This window comes from Larus michahellis, chromosome 7 (assembly GCF_964199755.1).
Source record: "Larus michahellis chromosome 7, bLarMic1.1, whole genome shotgun sequence".
NCBI lineage: Eukaryota > Metazoa > Chordata > Aves > Charadriiformes > Laridae > Larus > Larus michahellis.
This window is the reverse complement of record NC_133902.1, coordinates 9,608,232-9,627,223: the sequence shown is the minus strand read 5'-3', so window position 1 is coordinate 9,627,223 and position 18,992 is coordinate 9,608,232. Positions and strand designations below refer to the sequence as shown.

The following is an 18,992-nucleotide window of genomic DNA, read 5'->3' as shown; positions in this document are numbered from 1 at the left end:
TTCTGGGAAGGTGGAAGATAGAGGCGTTACTCGCAAAACTTCATGGCGTTGACACAGCCATGGTGGGTGATAAATACCAACTCACGGAAAAACTAAGTACATAGAAGCATTTCTCTAGAGGCTCAGCAATGAGAAAACAGTGAGCTAAAATGTTTTAGTTATGTGTTGGAAAAATTAGCAAGAGCCTGCATTAATTAAAATTCCATTCTTTATGTATATCAGTTCCTTATCCTTCTGGGATTCTGAGCAGTAAGAAAGAGACAGAGCAACAGATTAAGCTAAATGTTGGCAATGACAGAGATAAATTGAGGGTTTAAAGCCTGTGTTGAGACAAATTACTACTAAAAACCTGCTCGCTCTTTTTTCTTGACTTCTTCTAAGACCAAGTACTCACTAATACAACAGACCTGCTGTTTGTAAACCTGGCCATGGCAGGCGCAAAAGGGAATTTAAGCTTTGTGGATGGGATCGCGTTAATGTGAGTTTTTTTTCCATGACTTGAAAGTGGATGCTGTGGCACCTTTCCGCTGTCTCTTCTCAACACCTTTCCTCAAATTCCTTCTTTGCCATGTTATCTTCTGCAAACCGAGACCTGATAGCGTGGAGGGTGGCAGGACCGCGGCTGGGGCTCTCTGCCTGTCCCGGCCAGCCTTGGTGGCTGCTGCAGGGACTGTCCTCTCGCTGCCTGTGCCACACAGCAGGGCTGGGGTGTCCAGATTTAACAGCCAGGGTAAAATCAGGAGAAAGACTTTTGTCCACTGTGGGTCGAGTTGGTCTTAAAGTCTTTATGGTGTGTTTGAAACAAAACATGTATTTTATGCGTGGTTCATGTAGAATAAGCCAATTTGGTATTTTGTGGTGGTGTTCTATTAATTTCCATCCCTTTCTGTCTTGCACTTGCTTAATTTAAAAGATCTGTAATCAGGTTTGGTAATATTAGTAACTTTTAAATCAGCATAAATAATACAGAAATTAAAAGCTAAGAAAGCAGGAATAATTTGAATATGGATACTGTCGGAGGCTTTAGCTGCCTCCTGAGCTTTCTGCATGTTGCTGACACATTGAAAATTATTTATAGAGAGTGTGCGTGCTATTGTTTCTAGTTTAAATATGTGCACTGACTGTTTTAAGACCCGGAGGCAGCCCTGCTGGAAGCAGGAAGGCCGTTCTGTGCTGTTAGTGATACTGATCAAAACGGACATGCAGACCAAATCGTGCTGTTGTGGCAAAGGACAGTTCTTTGGGGTCAGGACTGAAATGTTTCATGTCGCCTGCTAAGGAGAAAATGGAATTTTTTTCTCCTGCTGGATGTGATTTCCCCCCAGCAAGCTGGTTGAAAAGTGTTTTAATGGCTTAGGATAATCAAAAGCTTATAGCCCTGAGACCTTGGCACCTATTAAGTTGTAGCTGTGGAATCCAGACATTTAAGTCCAAGGTGCAGTGGATCCAGTAGCCAGAAATGGAGGGTAACTGATCTCTGGATATTGTCGTTATTTCTGTGTGTTTCTCTGCGGTCAGCTTGGCATCATGGCAGGTCTCGGTGGACCAGGATTTGTGCGTAGCAAGTTGTGACTCTCTCGCTAAACACACGACGCTCGGGGTGGTGTTGCAGCAAACACAAGGTTGGGGTCTGCTTCGGCTGCCGTGCCTGGCCGTGAGGTGAAGATGTCCCGGGGAGGAGCGTGGCCGGGTGCCCCGGGGAGGTGACACCGTGCCCGGGGTGCCAGCTCTGCGCTTCGGCGCCTTGGCTCTGCGGGGCTCAATAGCAGGCTGAACCACCGCCCGGCAGCGCAGGGGCTCGGACGGCGCGTTTTGGGAAAGGCCGGGCCAAGTCACAGCTTTGCTCAGTGAAAAGCTGCCCCCGGGGTTCAGTAATGGCAGGTCTGACTGCTGGGACCCGGGGCTCCCTGGGTCCTCTCTGCCGGCGTCTGGAACTTGCTACGGACTCATTTCAAATTAAAGAATAAGCATCTGCCTTTGTAAGTAAACAGTTGTTAAATTTGCTCAAATATTCAATTTGTTCCATCCCAAGGATTTCCAATCAATATTGCATTCTAGCAGAAAAATAATGTAGTAAGCCGTTATTCTAATAATGTTGTGTTTGCTTGTTGATGCTCACAACCAACAGCAAATCTTTATTTTAATTAATTCTTAGATTAGTTAAATAAAAGCCATTCGCATTTTTCATTCAGCTCTTTGTTTTTTTTTAAACTTTGTTGTGCTCCTTGTACAGATAAAATTGGTAGGATTGACCAGAATTTTATGTTCTGATATTATGTAACTTTTATTTCTCAACACTGTTGATACAGGCCTATTTTTATTTTTGGAAGTTAGTTGAGTACAAATAGTGATATCAGGTTTTATAAAATGCTGTGGAAACAAGTTGTTTTGGAAGTTCCACTCTGCGTGGTTCTGATTAAAGGTATTTTGCATATATGCTAATGCTCCAGCAATTTCCAACTTGGCTATATTTACATTTAGCATGTATCTCGCGGGGTGTGACAAAATGAAGCATTTTAGCTTTCCTAACTTGAAAGAAGTGGGCTGATGGTTGTCCTATAAACCAAGAATATTTCTCATGCAGCTCCAGAGCACGTCAGCGCGTGGTTTGCATCTTCTGTTCTAATTATGACTGCCCATATATTTACAGCAATAGCAAATAAAACATCATTGATGGTCCTTGGTCAAATAATACAGAAAGTACATTGAAAATAATTTTGTTGTGCCTGCTGCACATGGAGAGTCTATAGAGGCTGTGTAAGCATTTGTGATAAACCTCGATGTTTAAAAAAGCTCAGAACTTAATTTTAATGCTGCTGTAGATATGGGCGGAAGATTTTGTTTCCTGTCCCAGAAGAAATTTGAGATTTCAATTTATTTACCCTCTTTACTCTCTCATATTGCTACCACTTTAAATGAGAGAGGAAAGACAATTTGTGTGTGCATGAATGTAATTAGGCTGAGGAAGAAAACAAGCCCAGGCAGGATGTTGCTTCACCTTCAATGCCTTAAAAACCACCAACCATAATCTGAAATTGTAAAGCTACTGTACTCTGAACTAAAACAAGTCTTTTTCAATGAATGCTGCTTTGGCAGTTGCCATTTTTTTTCCCCAAGTCATTTTTCATAATTTGGGACACTTTGAACGTGGCTTTTTTGCCAGTGCGGGACGAGGATGCAGGATGTTCTTGTTGGCATCCGATATTTGGTGCCCTGCCACTCCCCTGGTGTGCCTGAGAGACCTGAATCGGAGAACTGAGGAGTCCATGAAACTTATTGATCTTTCTTAGCAATGTAATTAACTCGAGAGGCGCTTAGGTACTAGTTACATAGGCATCAACACAAAACTCAAAGACAGACTAAACAAAGCACTAGATAATAACCTGGGAGCCCAGGGGAATATTGTGTGCTATCAAATGGCTGGAGTGGATAGCCTAACAGGCTTTCTGTCCCTGGCAATTAGGGATAATCCTGTTCACAGATGGGAAAGAGTCGTCAAAGGCAGAACTCTCTGTCTCTCCCTTTTCTGCATGAACATTGGGAGAAATGAATGCGTGCTTAAAGCTCGGGCCTGTTTCACCCTTCAGCAAGGGAATTTAATCGTGACAGTGGAGGGTGAAATTATATCTTTGACATTGTTCCTCAGCTGACTTCTGCAGCTATTCTGATTTGCACAAGCAGGCAGAGAATCAGGTCCTGGCTTTTAAGACTCCTCACAAACCAGAGAAGTCGCCATGATCCAACAGCTGCTAAAGTGAATAATGAAGACCGTCCCTTTTTTGAAAAAGGTCCTTTATATAGAGGAAATGTTTGTGCTTGCCCCATCTCTCCGCTCGTAGCGTAATCTATTTCAAATAAGTAATGCATGTTGCTGCTCTATCACTCACTCCTTGCTGCAAAGAGTGAGGATGCCAGCGTGGTTCCTGTGTCTCCAGCCGCCACGGCTGGAGCACGGCTTCCCGCGCTGTACCCAGCGACACGTGGCGTTTCAGGTAATAAGGGCCGTGCCCTCGGCTGCGTTGCTTGTCATGCAGCAGCTGTCCATCAGCGCGGTGTCGGGGTACCCGCCAGCGGCGTGACATGCAGCGTCACTGCGCTCTGCACCGCTGCTCCCGGCGGCCCTGGAAAGCAGGGGGCTGTGGCTTTGGGCTGCTGGGCCAGTGGTCTGCAGAGCCGTGACCCCCACGGGTGTGTGGACAGGCCGGTGTCCCACCAGCCCTGCCTGTCACTGCTGCTCCCCGCTTCCAGCCCAGCACCATGGGTGCGTGGGCCAGGGAGATCCCCCTGGTCCTCCTTCCCCTCCTGGCGCTGTGCTGGGGCTGTGGGGGAACTGAGCTGGGATCGCTTACACCAGAAGAGTTTTCCGGGAGGGGGGGAAAAAAGACCCAAAATGTGTGCGTCTTTTATGATAAGAGCCAATAATAATTAAGAAAGACTACCCCATCCGCTGATCTGCTCCTTGAGACAAGTATTTTGTCTAAACTTCACAGCATTTCCAGGTGTTCCTGTGGTCTGTAGCCCTCTGCGAGTTCTGCCACACAGGAGGACACAGGCTTGAATTAGTCCAGGTTAGCGTATACTAGGTACATCCTATTTATGGTTGTACTAATTGAATACAAATACTTAATTTATCTTCTAATTGGGACTAAATTGTCATTATTATTCCTGAAAACTGAAATAATACTACTACTTGATCCCCTAAGACTATTACTATGCCAGGAAAATCCTTGCAAATAGGCATTTTGACAGGCTACATATTTAGTCAATGGCAAACTGGCAGCTACACAGTTTTATGCAAAATTAAAATGCTTAATTCTTTCCTCCTTTTTGGAAAACGTTATGCACATTTGTAGTCTGCCAGTTTCTGAGCAATGTGTAGATGTTCCATACTGAGGAGAAAAGTACATGCTCGTTTTGGGTCACTTTTTCCCCTATCTGCTGTTTAATATTAATGACGTAAGTTGGTATGTCAAAAATATTAAATAATTGTAACCTGTGCAGGGAAGGAGTTTTTATTTTAACCTTTGAAAACTATTTACATGTTTTAGTATATATGAATTATGCATAAAGTTAGGCGCTAAGGTTATTTTCAAAGTCAGTCATTTCAAGGATCAAGCTGTAGAAAACAATAAAAGAGAAGAGTGGTTTCTCTTCTCTTGCTCTCCCTCTTTCTTTAATTCCCCAGGACTCAGGAAATAGCATTGAAGTCTTATGCCATTGGGATTTCTCACTGAACTTCAAAGCTTAATTTAGTCTCCGCTGGAATGAAGAGAGGCATAAAGCAGGCACAGTGGAATCCATTTAAATGAGTGACTGCGAAAGAAATACAGTTTCTAAGAAAACAAATGTTCTGCACAGTCTTTTAACAAAAACTACCCCATCGGAGCACGGTGGCCAAACCGCAGGCGTGCCCCCGTCCTCCGCGGTGGTGGGGGCCGTGCATGGCGCTGCCCGGGCTGGGGGTCCCAGCCACGGCACCCCTGGGCGGCTCTCAGGGACTCGAGGCAGGGACAAACCTCCCAGTCCCTTCGCAAAGGACACGGGACCAACTGCCCGTGCGGTCACACGTGCGCGTACTTGCGTCTGTTAGACAATTTTCCAGAACATCATTTTAATAGAGTAAGTCAGCATGGAAGATTTGGTTTATTTTCCAGCGTATTTGATGCTTCATGAAGGATGTAGTTTTACTTCAGACCGCTCCTTTATAACCCTACTCGTCAAAGAAATGTTCTTGTCATTAGCAAGGTGTTTCCTTTAAATCATTTCCCTATCTGTATTTTTTTATCCATTGTGACATGAATTTTCTTCTATGAAATGAGCTGTATAATTTTGCTAAGGCAGTACTAAGTGCTTTATTTTAGAGGCATTATAGGTTAATGCAGACTTTCGACATTGCTTAAACCAAAGGCTGTGATCATTTGTTCTGCCTCTGCCGTGGTTTTATGATAATTGCTTGTAATCCAGTCAATGCGTATTTGCAAGAAGTGCTCCAGCTACGTGGTATTTCTTCTGGCCCACCCCACTGATGCTGAACTGACCTTGAAAGATCTCTCCACTATGGTCCACCAGAGAAAATTATTCTCCTCTTCAATAATTGCAAGAGCTCGCAGTTACGTTGCATCTCCTGTCTGCAAACCTCAGTGTTTTACCTTTGACGCTGCTGAAAGGCAGCAGCAATAACCAGGTGTGCAGCCAGATGTTACTGCACTGGGGCAGGACCTGGAGTAGCCCCAGCCAAGGCTTTGGTGAGCCTTGGACCTCGGGGAAAAATCCCGCCCGGTGTCCCCAGGGTGAGCAGAAGGCAGGAGCAGATCGGAAGCTCCAGACCAGCCTCCCCTGGGCAGGGAGGGGACCGGTGGGCTCCAAAATAGGGGAGAGACACAGCTCTGTGGTGAATGGGGGGGCAGAGGGGAAACTGGCTTGATGACATGAGATAGCCTTAATTAGAATTGATTTCATGTGAAAATCTTTGGGTTTATCGCATCATCTTGACTATTGCATAAAACATTTCATTTTAATAATGCACTTTAATCGTATCTCTTCTCATTTATGGGAGAGCTTGACACCGTTTCACATGTCTAAGAGCAGCCATTCTCTCGTTGCTGCTCTTACAGATAGCTTGGTCAAAAATATGCATCTGTTAACGATGCCCATGCCCCATCTGCAGCAGTGATACGCTTTCTGATATGTTTCTTGCATTTCCTTGGACACGCACGTGAGTTGCTGTATTTGTAGGAAAAATAGCGTTATGGTGCCTCTTGAGAACAGATGGGTGCAGATTGGAACTGGACCATGGCGTTCGGGTGGTAGGCTGAGTACTGCAATAGGAAAAACTTCTGACCTGAGAACAATTAATTGAAAATAAATAGAAGCTGTAAGGAATAAGAACAAATGCTGAGCGATAGATATGTTTGCTGGTCTGAGTATGAAGAAGGATTAAAAAATGCTGTCCTAAGAGACATTGTGGTTCAAAGGGCAAGAGCTGATTTACAGTCCATTATAATTTGTACATCTGGAAATTTGTTAGAGTAATTAAATGCTAATATAAAAAGGAGATTCAAAGGGATCGCTTCCTTAAAGATTACTCTCCACTACCAGGGTCAAAAGTAAATTATAAGTAATACAGTTGAGAAGTTGGATCTTTCTGGCTGAATAAATGTCACAACTGAGAAAAGCAGTAACTCAACTTTCTATATTTGAACATCTCATTATATTCTAGGCCATTGAAAGACACATTAGGTTCCAGAGAGGTGACACATAAGGTCTCATGCTGATAATCCATCCTTTAATTATTTTATGGAGGTTAATGTTGCTGTAGTAGAGGAGTAGCTTGGTCTTTGCAGTGAATAATAGGTTTTAGTAGAAATGAGTTTAATGGAAAATTAATAAAGCAGTGCAGAATGGCTGAATAGCATATGAAGGCTGGTGATGACGTTCATGCTTTTTTTAGTATTGCTTTAAAGGCTCTATTTTGCAGTTGGTTTCCAGGAAGCAAACCCATTTTCTCTCCTATTATGTCCTCTGTTCCTGGTAAGGTTTACCTCCTCTTGTTTTTTTTCCTCCCACAAATAGAAGAGTGCAAGTGCATTTGAGGAGTAAGCAGATCTCTAATTGAGATACTGTTGCGTCCCGCTCTCAGTAAAGAGTGGGGGTAAGTGACTTCAGATTCGTAAATTCTCAACGGTGTGGACTAAGGTGAGATAAATCTCAAGGTCCATATAGAAACATTTATTAGCTTACCAAAATGGTTAGTATGGGTCTTAACAAGTCCATGATAATTGGTTAGGTGTATAACAAATTACGGCAAGTGGTGAGGTATGTATTGTGTTACTTAACGGGTATAGGACAACTAACAGCAAACGGTAATTAAGGTCGTACTTAAGCTCGATACTTAACAACTCTAACTGTTACTTAACAATTTGAAGAGAAAAGAGAAACTGAGAGATGGAGAAAAAGACAGAGATAAAGAGACCACTGGTCCTGGTTCCAGCGTCTTTTTCAGGGGATCTTCCCAGGCATAATCTTCTTCTTTCTTGGGAAGAATCTTCCCAGGCACTATCTTCTTCTACTGTTTCTTCTTTGTTCCCCCCTAGGGGCACTTATTTTCCCCTTTTGTGTTTGCTGAATTAGCACAGTCCACCCCCCTTGCTGAGGACAGCCTTGTCTCAGGTGTCTCCCTTCTCCCAGGTGATGTGTAGCATGATTTGAGTGGAGAGACGAGTGCCATAGTCATACATGTTTAGCATGATCTCTATAATCTTCGTGAGCATATGCAGGGGTGTGCGCTTTCACATGCATTTTGCGAATAATGAAGCAAAGGTCACTCATGGGACACAATGGCCTTGAGAACTGAGAACTAGCACGCTCACCACACGAGTGGCAGAACTATCCTGTCTTCACAAGACAGTTCTCCCACACTTTCAGGCGCCAGAAGTGTGAGCCTTATCAGTTCTTTGAAGGCCAGGCCTGCATTATTTATTTCCTTGCAAGTGTTTGAGGCCTTCCATTGAAGGCTTCGAGGGCCCTCTGCCCCTTGGCAGGGAATTTACAGTCCGTCCCTTACAGATACCGACCCAGTCTCTCTCTACAGAGAGGTTGTCTCCCACCTGCATGTAAATGCTTTCCAGGACCCCAGCTTTACACGGGGAGAGAGGCTCACGGTTCCCCTCTTCAAGCCAAGTCTGGCAAAACTTGTTTGAGGTTTTGTGCTGTTGCAGTCGGTGTCTGTAGTAAGCTTAGGCGCATGCAGCGGTTTTGTATCTGGCCTGCTTTGTAGGGAATGTGGCCACCTGCATTGTCACTGCCTGTCATCTTTGGGGATATCACCTTCAGGCAACTGGCCCTTGGGTACTGGAGCACCTGGGGAACATTGGTCATTGATATGATGGACCTCACAGAGGTTGCAGGGTGGTGGGGACGGTGTCTGCAAATGTGGATCTCAGCAGTGGCTATTCTGGCAGGAGGGGAGAAGTACAAAGTGTGAGCAAGTTCTGCCTTTAAGAGAAAAGCTGGTTAAACGTGGTGGTGTGGCTGGAGGTGGCTTTGAGCTCTTGAGGCCACAGGAGAGCGGTCGGAGCAACCTGAATCCAGATGTGCAGCAGGACAAAATGTAACTGCAGTTCAATGGAGAATCTTGTTTCCAACTTGTTTATTGTGACAGTTGTTCACTTCAAAACATTCAAGTGTTAAACTCTTCCCCTTTTTCAAATGCAGCATCTCTGTTTTGTTCTAGTTGTCTGCTTATGACTCATCATAGCCTTAACTTCCTGAAGAAAACTGAAAGCTTGAGGGAATTGCATGCATGTTTCCATGTCTAATATGCTACTATCGAATACAAAATAAGAAGGGAAATATACGTGGAATGAACATCAACATGGCTTTTAATGGCACGATAGCTTTTTTTTTTGACTAAAACATCCTGGTTAATTAAAGCTCAGTGTGATAACCATGAAGCTTAGAGTTTGTTGAGTGTAGGAAACCTTCCCTGCAGGGGAAATTGCCTGGGTTTTTTTTAGCAGTTTTCTTCATCCGCCCCTATATTTCATTAAAATGGATGCAGGGGGAGAAATAATTCAATAAAACCTAACATTCGCTAATAGGCTTCTACTGCGTGACAGTCCCAAATACAACTTAATTTGGCTGGTTTTTAGTAGATTTATTTCTAGTGTTATTCCCTGACCTGGCATGAAGCAGAGGAGTCCCAGTAAAACTTGGTCCAAAATCTGTATTGGATGTAACAGTCTGTTGCTTCAGAATCTTCTGTCCTCTCGATCCTCTGACTGTTGCTTCACCCGTCCGGGTACATGGAGAGGTTCACCTGGCAGCTTGCAATCTGTGAGGGTCTAAAATGTTATGTTATTTTGGGATATCCTCTACTTAGAGAGAACCCCATGAAGAGAAGGAAGGATAAGCAGGTCAGGATTTGCTGATTTGAAGGCCAGTGTGTGTATTGTTTTAGAAATATGACCATTTTTTGCTATTGAAAGAAAGCCTGTTTTTAAAATTCTTCCCACTTGCCTTTATGTGGACTTGCAGCATCCCAACTCAGTTGCTTTTCTTCAAGCTGTGCCGCTTGCGTAAACAAAAGGAGATTTTTGGCTTTCCTTGTGAACCAGCTCCGTCAACCGCAATCCCGCACCACTTCCCTGGGGCTTTGGTGCCGAGGAGGAACTGGGGAGCAGCGATGGGGCCAGGAGAGCCCCTCACCAGCCGGGAGGACCGTAGCACAAAGACAAGCCACGTGTGGAGCACAAGCAGGGAAAGACTTGGGCCAAAGTGTGCTCCATGTCCTCTGTTTTCTTTTAAAGTGTCAATAATACACATGCAGAGGAAGTCCAGCTCCCTTTATATCATAGACTCATGGAATGGCTTGGGTTGGATAAACTTTTTGTTTTATTAAAAGTAGTATTTTCACTCAAATTTTTAAGGAATCCTTTATTTCACATGAACAAAAGCATCTCGCAGCAGGGCACTCCCTCCGCACCACACACATGGCCCAGCGCGGGATGAAACAAACCGCAGGGAACTGCGGTGAGTTAGAAATAAAGCACCGTCGCTGCCGGGGGTGGCTCCAGAGAGCAGCAATAAGTAGCTTAACGTTTTTGAGGTTGGACTGCCTCAGCCTCCCTCCACGGGTGGAGGGAAGGCAGGATCCTGCCAGGGCTGGGGCTCATTCCTCCTGCTCCCCAGGTGCTCGGGGCTCGTGTCAGTGCTCCCTGGCTGTGACCGCTTCCAGCACCAAGCACGGTGACATTTGGCCCCAGTGTCTCCCCAGCCCTACTGTGACTCTACAGGCGCAGGGATGGAGGCACAGAAACTCTTGCCGAGGTCCTGGCGGGGGCGGCAGCTCCTCCTCTCCCACCCCTCTGGGGCCTCCTCCATGGCTCTCGGGCCAGGTCTTGGGACTGGTGACACCCAGGGATTTCTATCCCTGACCATGCTGAATTTCTGTTTTCTCCTATGGATCCCCAGCTGTGCACCTCACCATGGGGAGATGCTGCAGCCACCCACTGCGCTGTGGAGCTCACGCGGCCCTGGGCCATGCTGTTCCTGCAGGGAAGCCTGGGGTTGGTCCTGAAGCATCTCTCTGCCCAGCACCCGGGGTACCTTTGCCCACCAGGGCTTTTCAGCCCCAAGAAAACCTCTGACACTGCTGTGGCAGGTGACCTGCCTAGCAAACCTGGGAGAAGGAAGCTAGTGTGCTATACAAAGAAGAAAGCAACTGATTTTCTTAAATGCTTAGATGAAAATTGTTTATCAGTATTAAGACTTCACCCCCCGCACCAGCCCCCTTTATGTATGTCCAGCGCAGTTGCTGTGAAAGCCCAAGCAGCCCCTGGCAGGTCTGTGACAGCAGCGCAGGCAAGAAGGCGCTGCAGAAGCGGGGATGCTCTGCTGGGAAGTTCTGAGCTGTTTGTGCAGGGAGGGGCACGCACAGGTAGACGCTAATAGCTTTTTGCCTTGGTTTATAACCCAATTTCCATCCTTTGTTGCTTGCCTTCTGGAGCACTTAGTGCCCTGAAGAACATCCAAGAGTGGAGAGAATTTGCATTGCTCAGCAGACTCCACAAGTATCTTTGCCTTAGCTGCTATAAAGCTCTGGTCTTTTTTCTTTTTTTTTTAAGAAAAAATTATTTTATTTTTAAACACAGCAGAGTGCTACCAGGCTATCATCTTGGCACATACTCTCTGGGCAGCCCTGTGAAGTTTCTTCCCCTCAGGGCTTCGTCCACTGTCAGGATGTATCTGTTGATAAGATCTTTCATTTCCTGGGTGAATGGCTCAAAATCCTTTTGCTTAGCACCAGACCGCTTGAAATTCCCATCCCTGTTGTTCTCGACACAGAGCAGTCGATCCTCTGTCACTGTCATATTCAGAAACTCCACCATTTCCCTCAGCTTGGGGATGAGGTTCTGCTTTAGGTCCTCGTAGTGGACGACGAGCAGGTGCTTCCCATACCTCAGCCAGTCCAGGACGTGGGAGGCCCACCAGGAGGCATAGCTGTTTACGAAATCCGGCCACTCTAGAGGACCAGAGAACCAGAAAATGAGACAATGTTAGCCACGCTGTGTTTCAGCAGTTTTCCAAATGTTACCCTGTGCAACAAGACTGGAGTTGCTGGGCATGGTCTGATGACGCTGGATAGGTGCGCGCTGGAGAAGCGCAGCGCGTCTGGGGTATGGTAGCTCGGCTTTGCAGCTCCTGGCACGGGGACAGACGATGCTCAACCCTGCTGTCCCCAGGTACCGGGACTGCCGAGCTTCCTGGGGATTAGCAGGGCTGGGAGCGTTGGGAGGGAGACCCCAGGGAGGGACTGGGCATGGCAGGGCCCAGTGGGCAGAGCTGCACCTCCGCATCTCTGCTGGCACTGATCGGTGGCAGCCAGCAGCGTGTGCACCGGGGCGGGGGGGGATGGGACGCCCCGGGGAGAGTCTGACTGAAGGCCTGTGGAGGGGTATGAACAGGGAAGGCAGCACGTCCTGCTGGGATGGTGGCTTAAGCAAAGCTTTGCCATGTAACTTCAAGCAGATACTTTTACTTCCGTGGCTTTCCTACTCTTTTACCTCTATTTCAACTGAAGACTGAGAAAGGGACAGGGTTTTTCTAAATATATATGTACACAAATAATATATAATAATATATTAACTTCTTTATTGTGTAAATGCAACATCAAGACACTGATCTTGGCTGGGCCCAAGGTGTTCTTGATTTCCAAATCTGAGTAACGTACCGTTCTGCACACTTAACAGCCTGCTTACGAGGAGACTGGATAAGGAAATAGGATTAATGGGGAAGATTCTTCTGTTCCTGGCACATGGGAGGGATTTAGAGTCACCTGCCTGGGTCACTGGGACAAAATTTACTGAATTATTTTCCCCACCTTTGCCTTGGGCGTTAATGACACCTCAGTCTCTATTTGTTGTCTCTGATAACTTAATTTCCTGAGGGTCAAGATAGACCTAGCTAAAGCTTTTGGGCTAGACGAAGAGCGTATGTGGCTGAAATGTAATAATTTTTCGTTTGCAGTACAGGAAAGCCAGACTCTGTCTCTTTTCTAAGGGCTATTTTGTCTGTTTTTTGATAAATGTGTTCTTGAGTTGTGACTGATAAAAGGTGATACACGAATTTGGGTAAGAAACATGCTGTGACAGAGGACGCTTTCCCCCAGCCCAGAGCCGTAATGGGGGAATGCTAGACTATGCACGAGGAGAAATGCAAACCAAATCTCCTCTCTGCTGCAGTCTGAATGCAGCAGTGTATTCGGCGGGGAAATTGTAGTCACACTATCCAGGTTGCCAGTCAAATGCATGAAGCGTGGCAGGCATATTCTGAAGTCTTTTCATGTGTTCAAGGAACACTGAATCTCAAGTCCCCTTATTGCTATTATCCTTATTTATCTGCAGTGCAGCAGCACCTGTGCAGGGCTGTAAAATTTCCTTCAGGAAATGTCATGCTCCATTGAATCCTCCAAATCTTAAATTAGATTTCTCACGGTTGTTACACGCTGTGGGGGCAAATTTTCTTCACCTCACATAGCTTGTCAAATGGGCTGTACACAGGGGTGTTGTACCTGGACGTGTCTTCTCTGCCGAACAGTACGATGGCAACAACGCTGCTGCAGGCCTGTGGCCACAGCATTGGAGCTGCGTTACCCTCCTCTCCGTGGTGGTGGATGCACGGCAAGACCACAGCCACTCCAGAGAGCAGGTCCGAGTGCTTTTAGGACTGATCTTGGCAGTGGCGGGACTCAAGTCCCGCTGGCTTTGTTTGCAGGTCCCGGTGCGTTACCCCTTCCCAGCACACCGAGCAGGGACTCCGTCCGAAGCGGCGGCGGGCACCCAGCCGTGCCGGGGTGGCACCTTACCTTTGCTCTTCCAGTTGCGGTCAGTGGCGTAGCCCAGGTGCCCGGCATATTTCCTGTTGAACTCCGCCATCAGGGACTTGAACGGGTTCCTTATCAACAGGATCGCCGAGTCGAACATTTCAATCTCTGTCTTGCCGCTTTCATGTGTTTTCACACAGATGGTCCTTCTACTTCTCCAGTGGTCTTTTTCTCCTTTAAAACCTGTTTGACAAGACAGGATTGTTGGCTTTTCCACTTGATTATATGTCTGTGCCTTTTCACACTCTAAATCATTCCCTACAGTGGTGTAAAACTGATGTGAAAGTACCAGTCAATTAAACCCATCAACCCAGGACCTGGGTCGAGGGCTGAATTTTATTCTTGGCCTGCCACTGACCTGCTCGTTGACTTTATTTGGTTGGGAGCCATCTCCTGGTGTGCATCTCCACGCTGCCGCAGAGGACCCTGTCCCTGTCTGGAGCCGCAGGGCGTGCACTGGGGGCCAGGCCCTCCCCGGCTAGGCAGAGCTTCCTCAGCACCTCGTTGTAAATGGGATGTTTTCCACAGGGACAATGCTTGGCGCTTGCTAAATACCATCCCTGCTCAGGATAGTGTCCTCCCAGAATATTTAGTAACATTTAAAAATTTAACCCATGTGGTTCACGTGCTACTAATGCGTCTTACCCTCAGGGTTTAGTCAATTTTTTTAAGTCAATTGGTCTTTTGGACCAGTCTTAGATGGGAGGTGCACGCGTGCATATGCACGGCAACACTGATGCAGGTGACATGCAAATTTTGTAAATCGAGAGCCTGGCTCTCGTCTGTGAAAGTAGCTTGTCTGCGAAAGGGCTCCGGACACTGCTGGAGCAGCCCCTGCTGCTGCCTGCACCGTGTGTTCCAGGCACGCGTTTAAATTTTACCATACGTGCTGACAGTGCCAGCCTCTGCTGGCTCCAAGCAGAAGGATGCTAGAGCGAGTAAGTAGAGCTTTGTGCCTCAGAAGGGCTTTGCGTCTCCCATCCCTCCGGATGTGGTACCTTTGTTGTAGAGGGCTCCATCGAAGTAATAGCTTCCCGTGTAGTATCCCGTGGCGTGCTCTATCAGGTGGCGAGCCCATGTATTCCCAGCCCCAGGAAAGCTGGACAAAGCAACGAACACTTTGGATTTGGTGGTTAAGAATTTCCTGTCCGTACAGCGGGTGTCTGCGAGTACAGAAGACACTTCATTGTTAGCATTGTGGCTTTTTAATAATTCCAGTGACAGCTCTTGATTACAGGGTTTATTGCTTCTTTTTCTCTCTCCTATGAATATAGGATATCAGTTTGAGCCCAGTTGTGAGTCAGCTATTTCCCAAAATTAATTCAGCCATAAGAGGCCAAAGGCATTATCCTCAGAAGAGGTTTTTGCTGGTTTTGTGTTAGGCAATGCTTTTTTGATAGAGCTGCGGCAAATCATTGTACTTGCCAGCAAGTTGTGATAAAAGCCCCTTGATGCCTGTTTGTGAGCGGCTATTTGCCTGGCAGGTTGGCTTTTCAGTGAAACCCTATATGTGCCATTATACCTGGAAATTGCGAGTTTTATAAGGCAGGAGAAACCCCTCCTGCTGAAAGGAGCTGGCGTTCAGTTAAACCTCCCTCTAGCCTGCAATTCCTCTCTGAAGGGCCTGTGGCAGTGACAAGCCTGTATTGCATTAATCTCCCATGGGGGCTGGACACCTGGTTTCCAAATCCTAACCTTATTTCTTAAATATATTAAGATATAAATCCTAACCTTACTTCTTAGTGTGACAATGAAAGCAAGGATAGGATGTGAACCGATCTTGACCCTCTGTGATGATTCAACAAGAAGCCAGGAAATAAATTAGAAATTAATCTCTTCATTCTTCAAAGCAGCCTCTAGATGAAGCCATGGCTGGACGGTGCCAGCACAGTCCAGAGGCGACTGTCTCCTGCTGCTACTCATCTACACAGACGGGGGAAGTACTAGCAGTTTCATGAAAGCAAGCATTCTTCTTGCATGATCTTTCCATGTGCTGGAGTCTGCAGTCTACCTCTGAACTGGGAGATGGAGGAAAAAGGGGTGTCGGGTTAAAAAAAGCCCAGCACCAATACAGAAAAGCACTTCAATTTGTTTGATTTTAAGCTTGTGAGAAGTTTCACTGAACTCAGTGCAAATCATTGCATGGATAAAGTTGCTGGTGCCACCTAAATGGTTTACTGGCTTGGAGCCTTACTCTGCTTTATTTTCCATCTTTGAAACATGTATGCAGACGAATATTTTAGAGGGAGATGGCTAGAGAAAAATTAGGGTCTGCAGAGCTGCCTTGGTGGCTGCATAACATGGGGGCTGGGTGTGCGTTTAAGGAGCAGGCCTGGAACCGGAGTACGGGGTCCTCGTCCCTGGCTGCATGGGGCGCACCATGGCTCAGCGTCTGCCTTCCCAGGTTCTGCCTTGTTCTTGACATCTGCAAAATAATTGTATTTTCCTGGTGGGGAGGGGAGGAGGCTGTGCTGCTTAATGAGAGAATGGAAAGATGTGTAGTTATGATCGGGATTGCAAGGGGGGTTTTAGATAATGGGCATTTCCTAAATTCCTGCCTTTATTGTGATACCAACCGTTGAGGCTAAGACTGCTGCGGCCTGGCTCCCTCTTCCCCACTGCAGAAGGGGCGCAGGGGCTGTTCCAGCAGTGGTGGGTCTGGCCCTGCCCGAGGAGGCTGAAGCTCGTACCTTGCACCGGAGTCTGATAGACCAGGCAGTATTTTCCCTGGGCGGCGCTGCTGGCATTGTGCGTCCCGCTGCAGAGCTGCCCGTCTGCGCCGTCGTGCAGCGAGAAGTGCCCGGTGGGGAAGCCGCAGTAGCACTCCCGCCCTCGGATGACTGCCAAGGGAAACTCCTACGAAAGAGAGAAAATAGATCAGTGCCTAAATGCCACGGCATCAACAGCCTGTGGGGAATGCTGCTGCTATACAAAGAAAAATAAATCTTCACAAGGCTACTGTCAAGATCAAAGCAGTGTTTGATACATCATTGTAAAGCTCATGCTTCTTATGCTACCTCTGTCTTTCGTATGGCAATTTCTTAAAAATTGGTTTTCAGACCCAAGCCTTGTAAAGCTTGAAAATTTTATAATATTCCTGCAGCACCTAGTATGTAATTCCACCTGCAAAAAAAAAAAAACATCAGCGTGGGAAAAGTTGTTCTTATTTACCCCCAAAGTGAGCATTTTGAATTGGGTCACCTTTTAAACTTCCATTTATATTCCCCCCAAACTGAAGAGTCGGCTGTTACAAGGTTTGACTTATTCACTTGATTTTTACCAGAGTTTGTGTGGAGGAGACTTGCCCTTAAACTTAAAGAATTCAAGTGAAGAAGGAAATTTAGACCCACTAACTGCTGCAATCACGTTCAAAAATAGAAAGAAAAAAGTCAAGCCATAAAAAAGCATGCATCTTAGTCTGACTTCTTCACAGTTTGCAAAAAATGAACGTGCACGGGGGGCTGCTATAGCGTTTGAGAGCTACTGCGTGTATTTTTTTAAAAAAACTACTTAGAAATATGATGTGATGTAATTTTTGGTACATCTCTTCAGAGGGCCTGCGCTGGTGGGGCACCTGGGGCTGCACCAGAAGAGACAGAGGGGACGTGCGGTGCCCGAGCGCAGCCGTAGCTGGTGCCAGGAGTGAGCTCTGCCTGCCAGGGCACGCGGGGTGAGCTCGGCGGGCGCCCAAGCCCACCCTCAGGCGTGGATGCCTCTTGGTTTACGTTACCTTGCTTCTAGATAGGGGAAACCTTGCGTGAAATCCAGACTGACCGCTGCAAATGATACCTCAGTGGAGTGTAACGTGTGCCGCTACAAGGAAGTTACAGGTAGTGTTCATTCCAAGGAAACAATTCCCAAGGAAAACTTCTGGCTGTAAGACATTTCTGTTCAATGGATTTGATGAAAAGTAATTCAGGTTTTGGTGTACCAGCCTTACCTAAAACGGGCAACAGGCTGCAAAGCAGTGTTGCTGTGTGCTGGCAAAGCAGTGGGGCTGGGTTGCTGGGCTAGCATTGATGAGAATTAAGAGAAATTTGAGCAAAACGTGTGCTAACTAATTGCTGAAGAAATTAGCTGTTGCTTATGTGTTCAATAGGAATAGCACACTTAGTACTTTGCTGAAACCAACCCTAAACTTCAGTCTTTCTCCTCTTTGTCAGGGGTCGTTTTCCCTCGGGTTTCCAAAGTCCCCGGACGGCTCGCTCAGCGGCACTGGGGCATTGGCGAGTGGGGATGGGCTTGGCGCAGCCACAGAATGGCTGAAGGAAAGCCCAGGGGTTATTTGAGTGCAGGGCATTCAATTCCACCTATTCCATATCAACACTTCTTGCCTTTTAAAAGTCTTTTGGAGTCTGGGAGTGTGTGACGGGACTGCTGAGCAGCTTATCTCTCGCACTTCCCCACGTGTTCATCCTCTGATAAGGAGTCAAATACAACACATGTGCCATCTGTGCCCAAACAGCCAACATTTGCTTAGCGAATGAGATATGACATTGTCAAAAACTATTTACAGATTTGATTCAAGGGCAAAATAGTTCTGTTTCTGCCTGCAAACAGGAATTTTTCCTTTACAATAGAGCACTGTTTCTCAGTTTGAGAAATTAATAAGTGTCCCAGCCCTCAAACAGAGCCTAGAATAAAAATGTACCTTGTACCTCATGCCAAGGGGCACCTGCAAGGGACTGACTTTTCTGGAAGGCTGGAGTTTTGTGAAGAGACCTGAGCAAACTCTTCTCCATGCTCTGTGTGCAGAAGCGCTGGTGGATGCGGTGCTGTTCCGCAGCCGCCCCGCTGTGGGGGCAGCAAGGGGTTGGAGGCAGGGGGCTTCCCAAGGGAGAGCTCCCAGAGTTCCAGGGATGGCAGTGCAGACGCTGGAAGAAGCACGGCACTAGTTCTGGGCATGGCACCAGGATCCACAGTGTCCGTGCAAAGTGCTGTAATCAATCGTCTGATTATTTGGACTGTGCGTCTACCTGATGCAGCGCGCAACGCGATTGCGAAGTAACGCCTTCAATCTTGACTTCCTGTGACTTTGTCAAAGCTGCAAGCCATCCACTTCGCTCACCTGTGTATTTACCTATGCCCCAAGCTGTGGTCATGGCTTTAA

At 46.7% G+C, this 18,992-nt stretch overlaps 1 protein-coding gene across 1 annotated transcript in view; it reads right to left on the bottom strand.

Annotated features, from left to right (window-relative positions):
• Window positions 1–9,145: 9,145 nt before the first annotated feature.
• Window positions 9,146–18,992, bottom strand: part of WSCD1 (WSC domain containing 1) — a 31,706-nt gene continuing 21,859 nt past the window's right edge. Inside the window, exons 7-10 of the mRNA XM_074594566.1 lie at window positions 16,573–16,738; window positions 14,881–15,045; window positions 13,865–14,065; window positions 9,146–12,022 (exon numbers count right to left, since the gene is read on the bottom strand). Coding sequence (XP_074450667.1) covers window positions 11,670–12,022; window positions 13,865–14,065; window positions 14,881–15,045; window positions 16,573–16,738 — 885 coding nt within the window. The 3' untranslated portion in view covers window positions 9,146–11,669. The remainder of the gene's footprint in view (window positions 12,023–13,864; window positions 14,066–14,880; window positions 15,046–16,572; window positions 16,739–18,992) is intronic.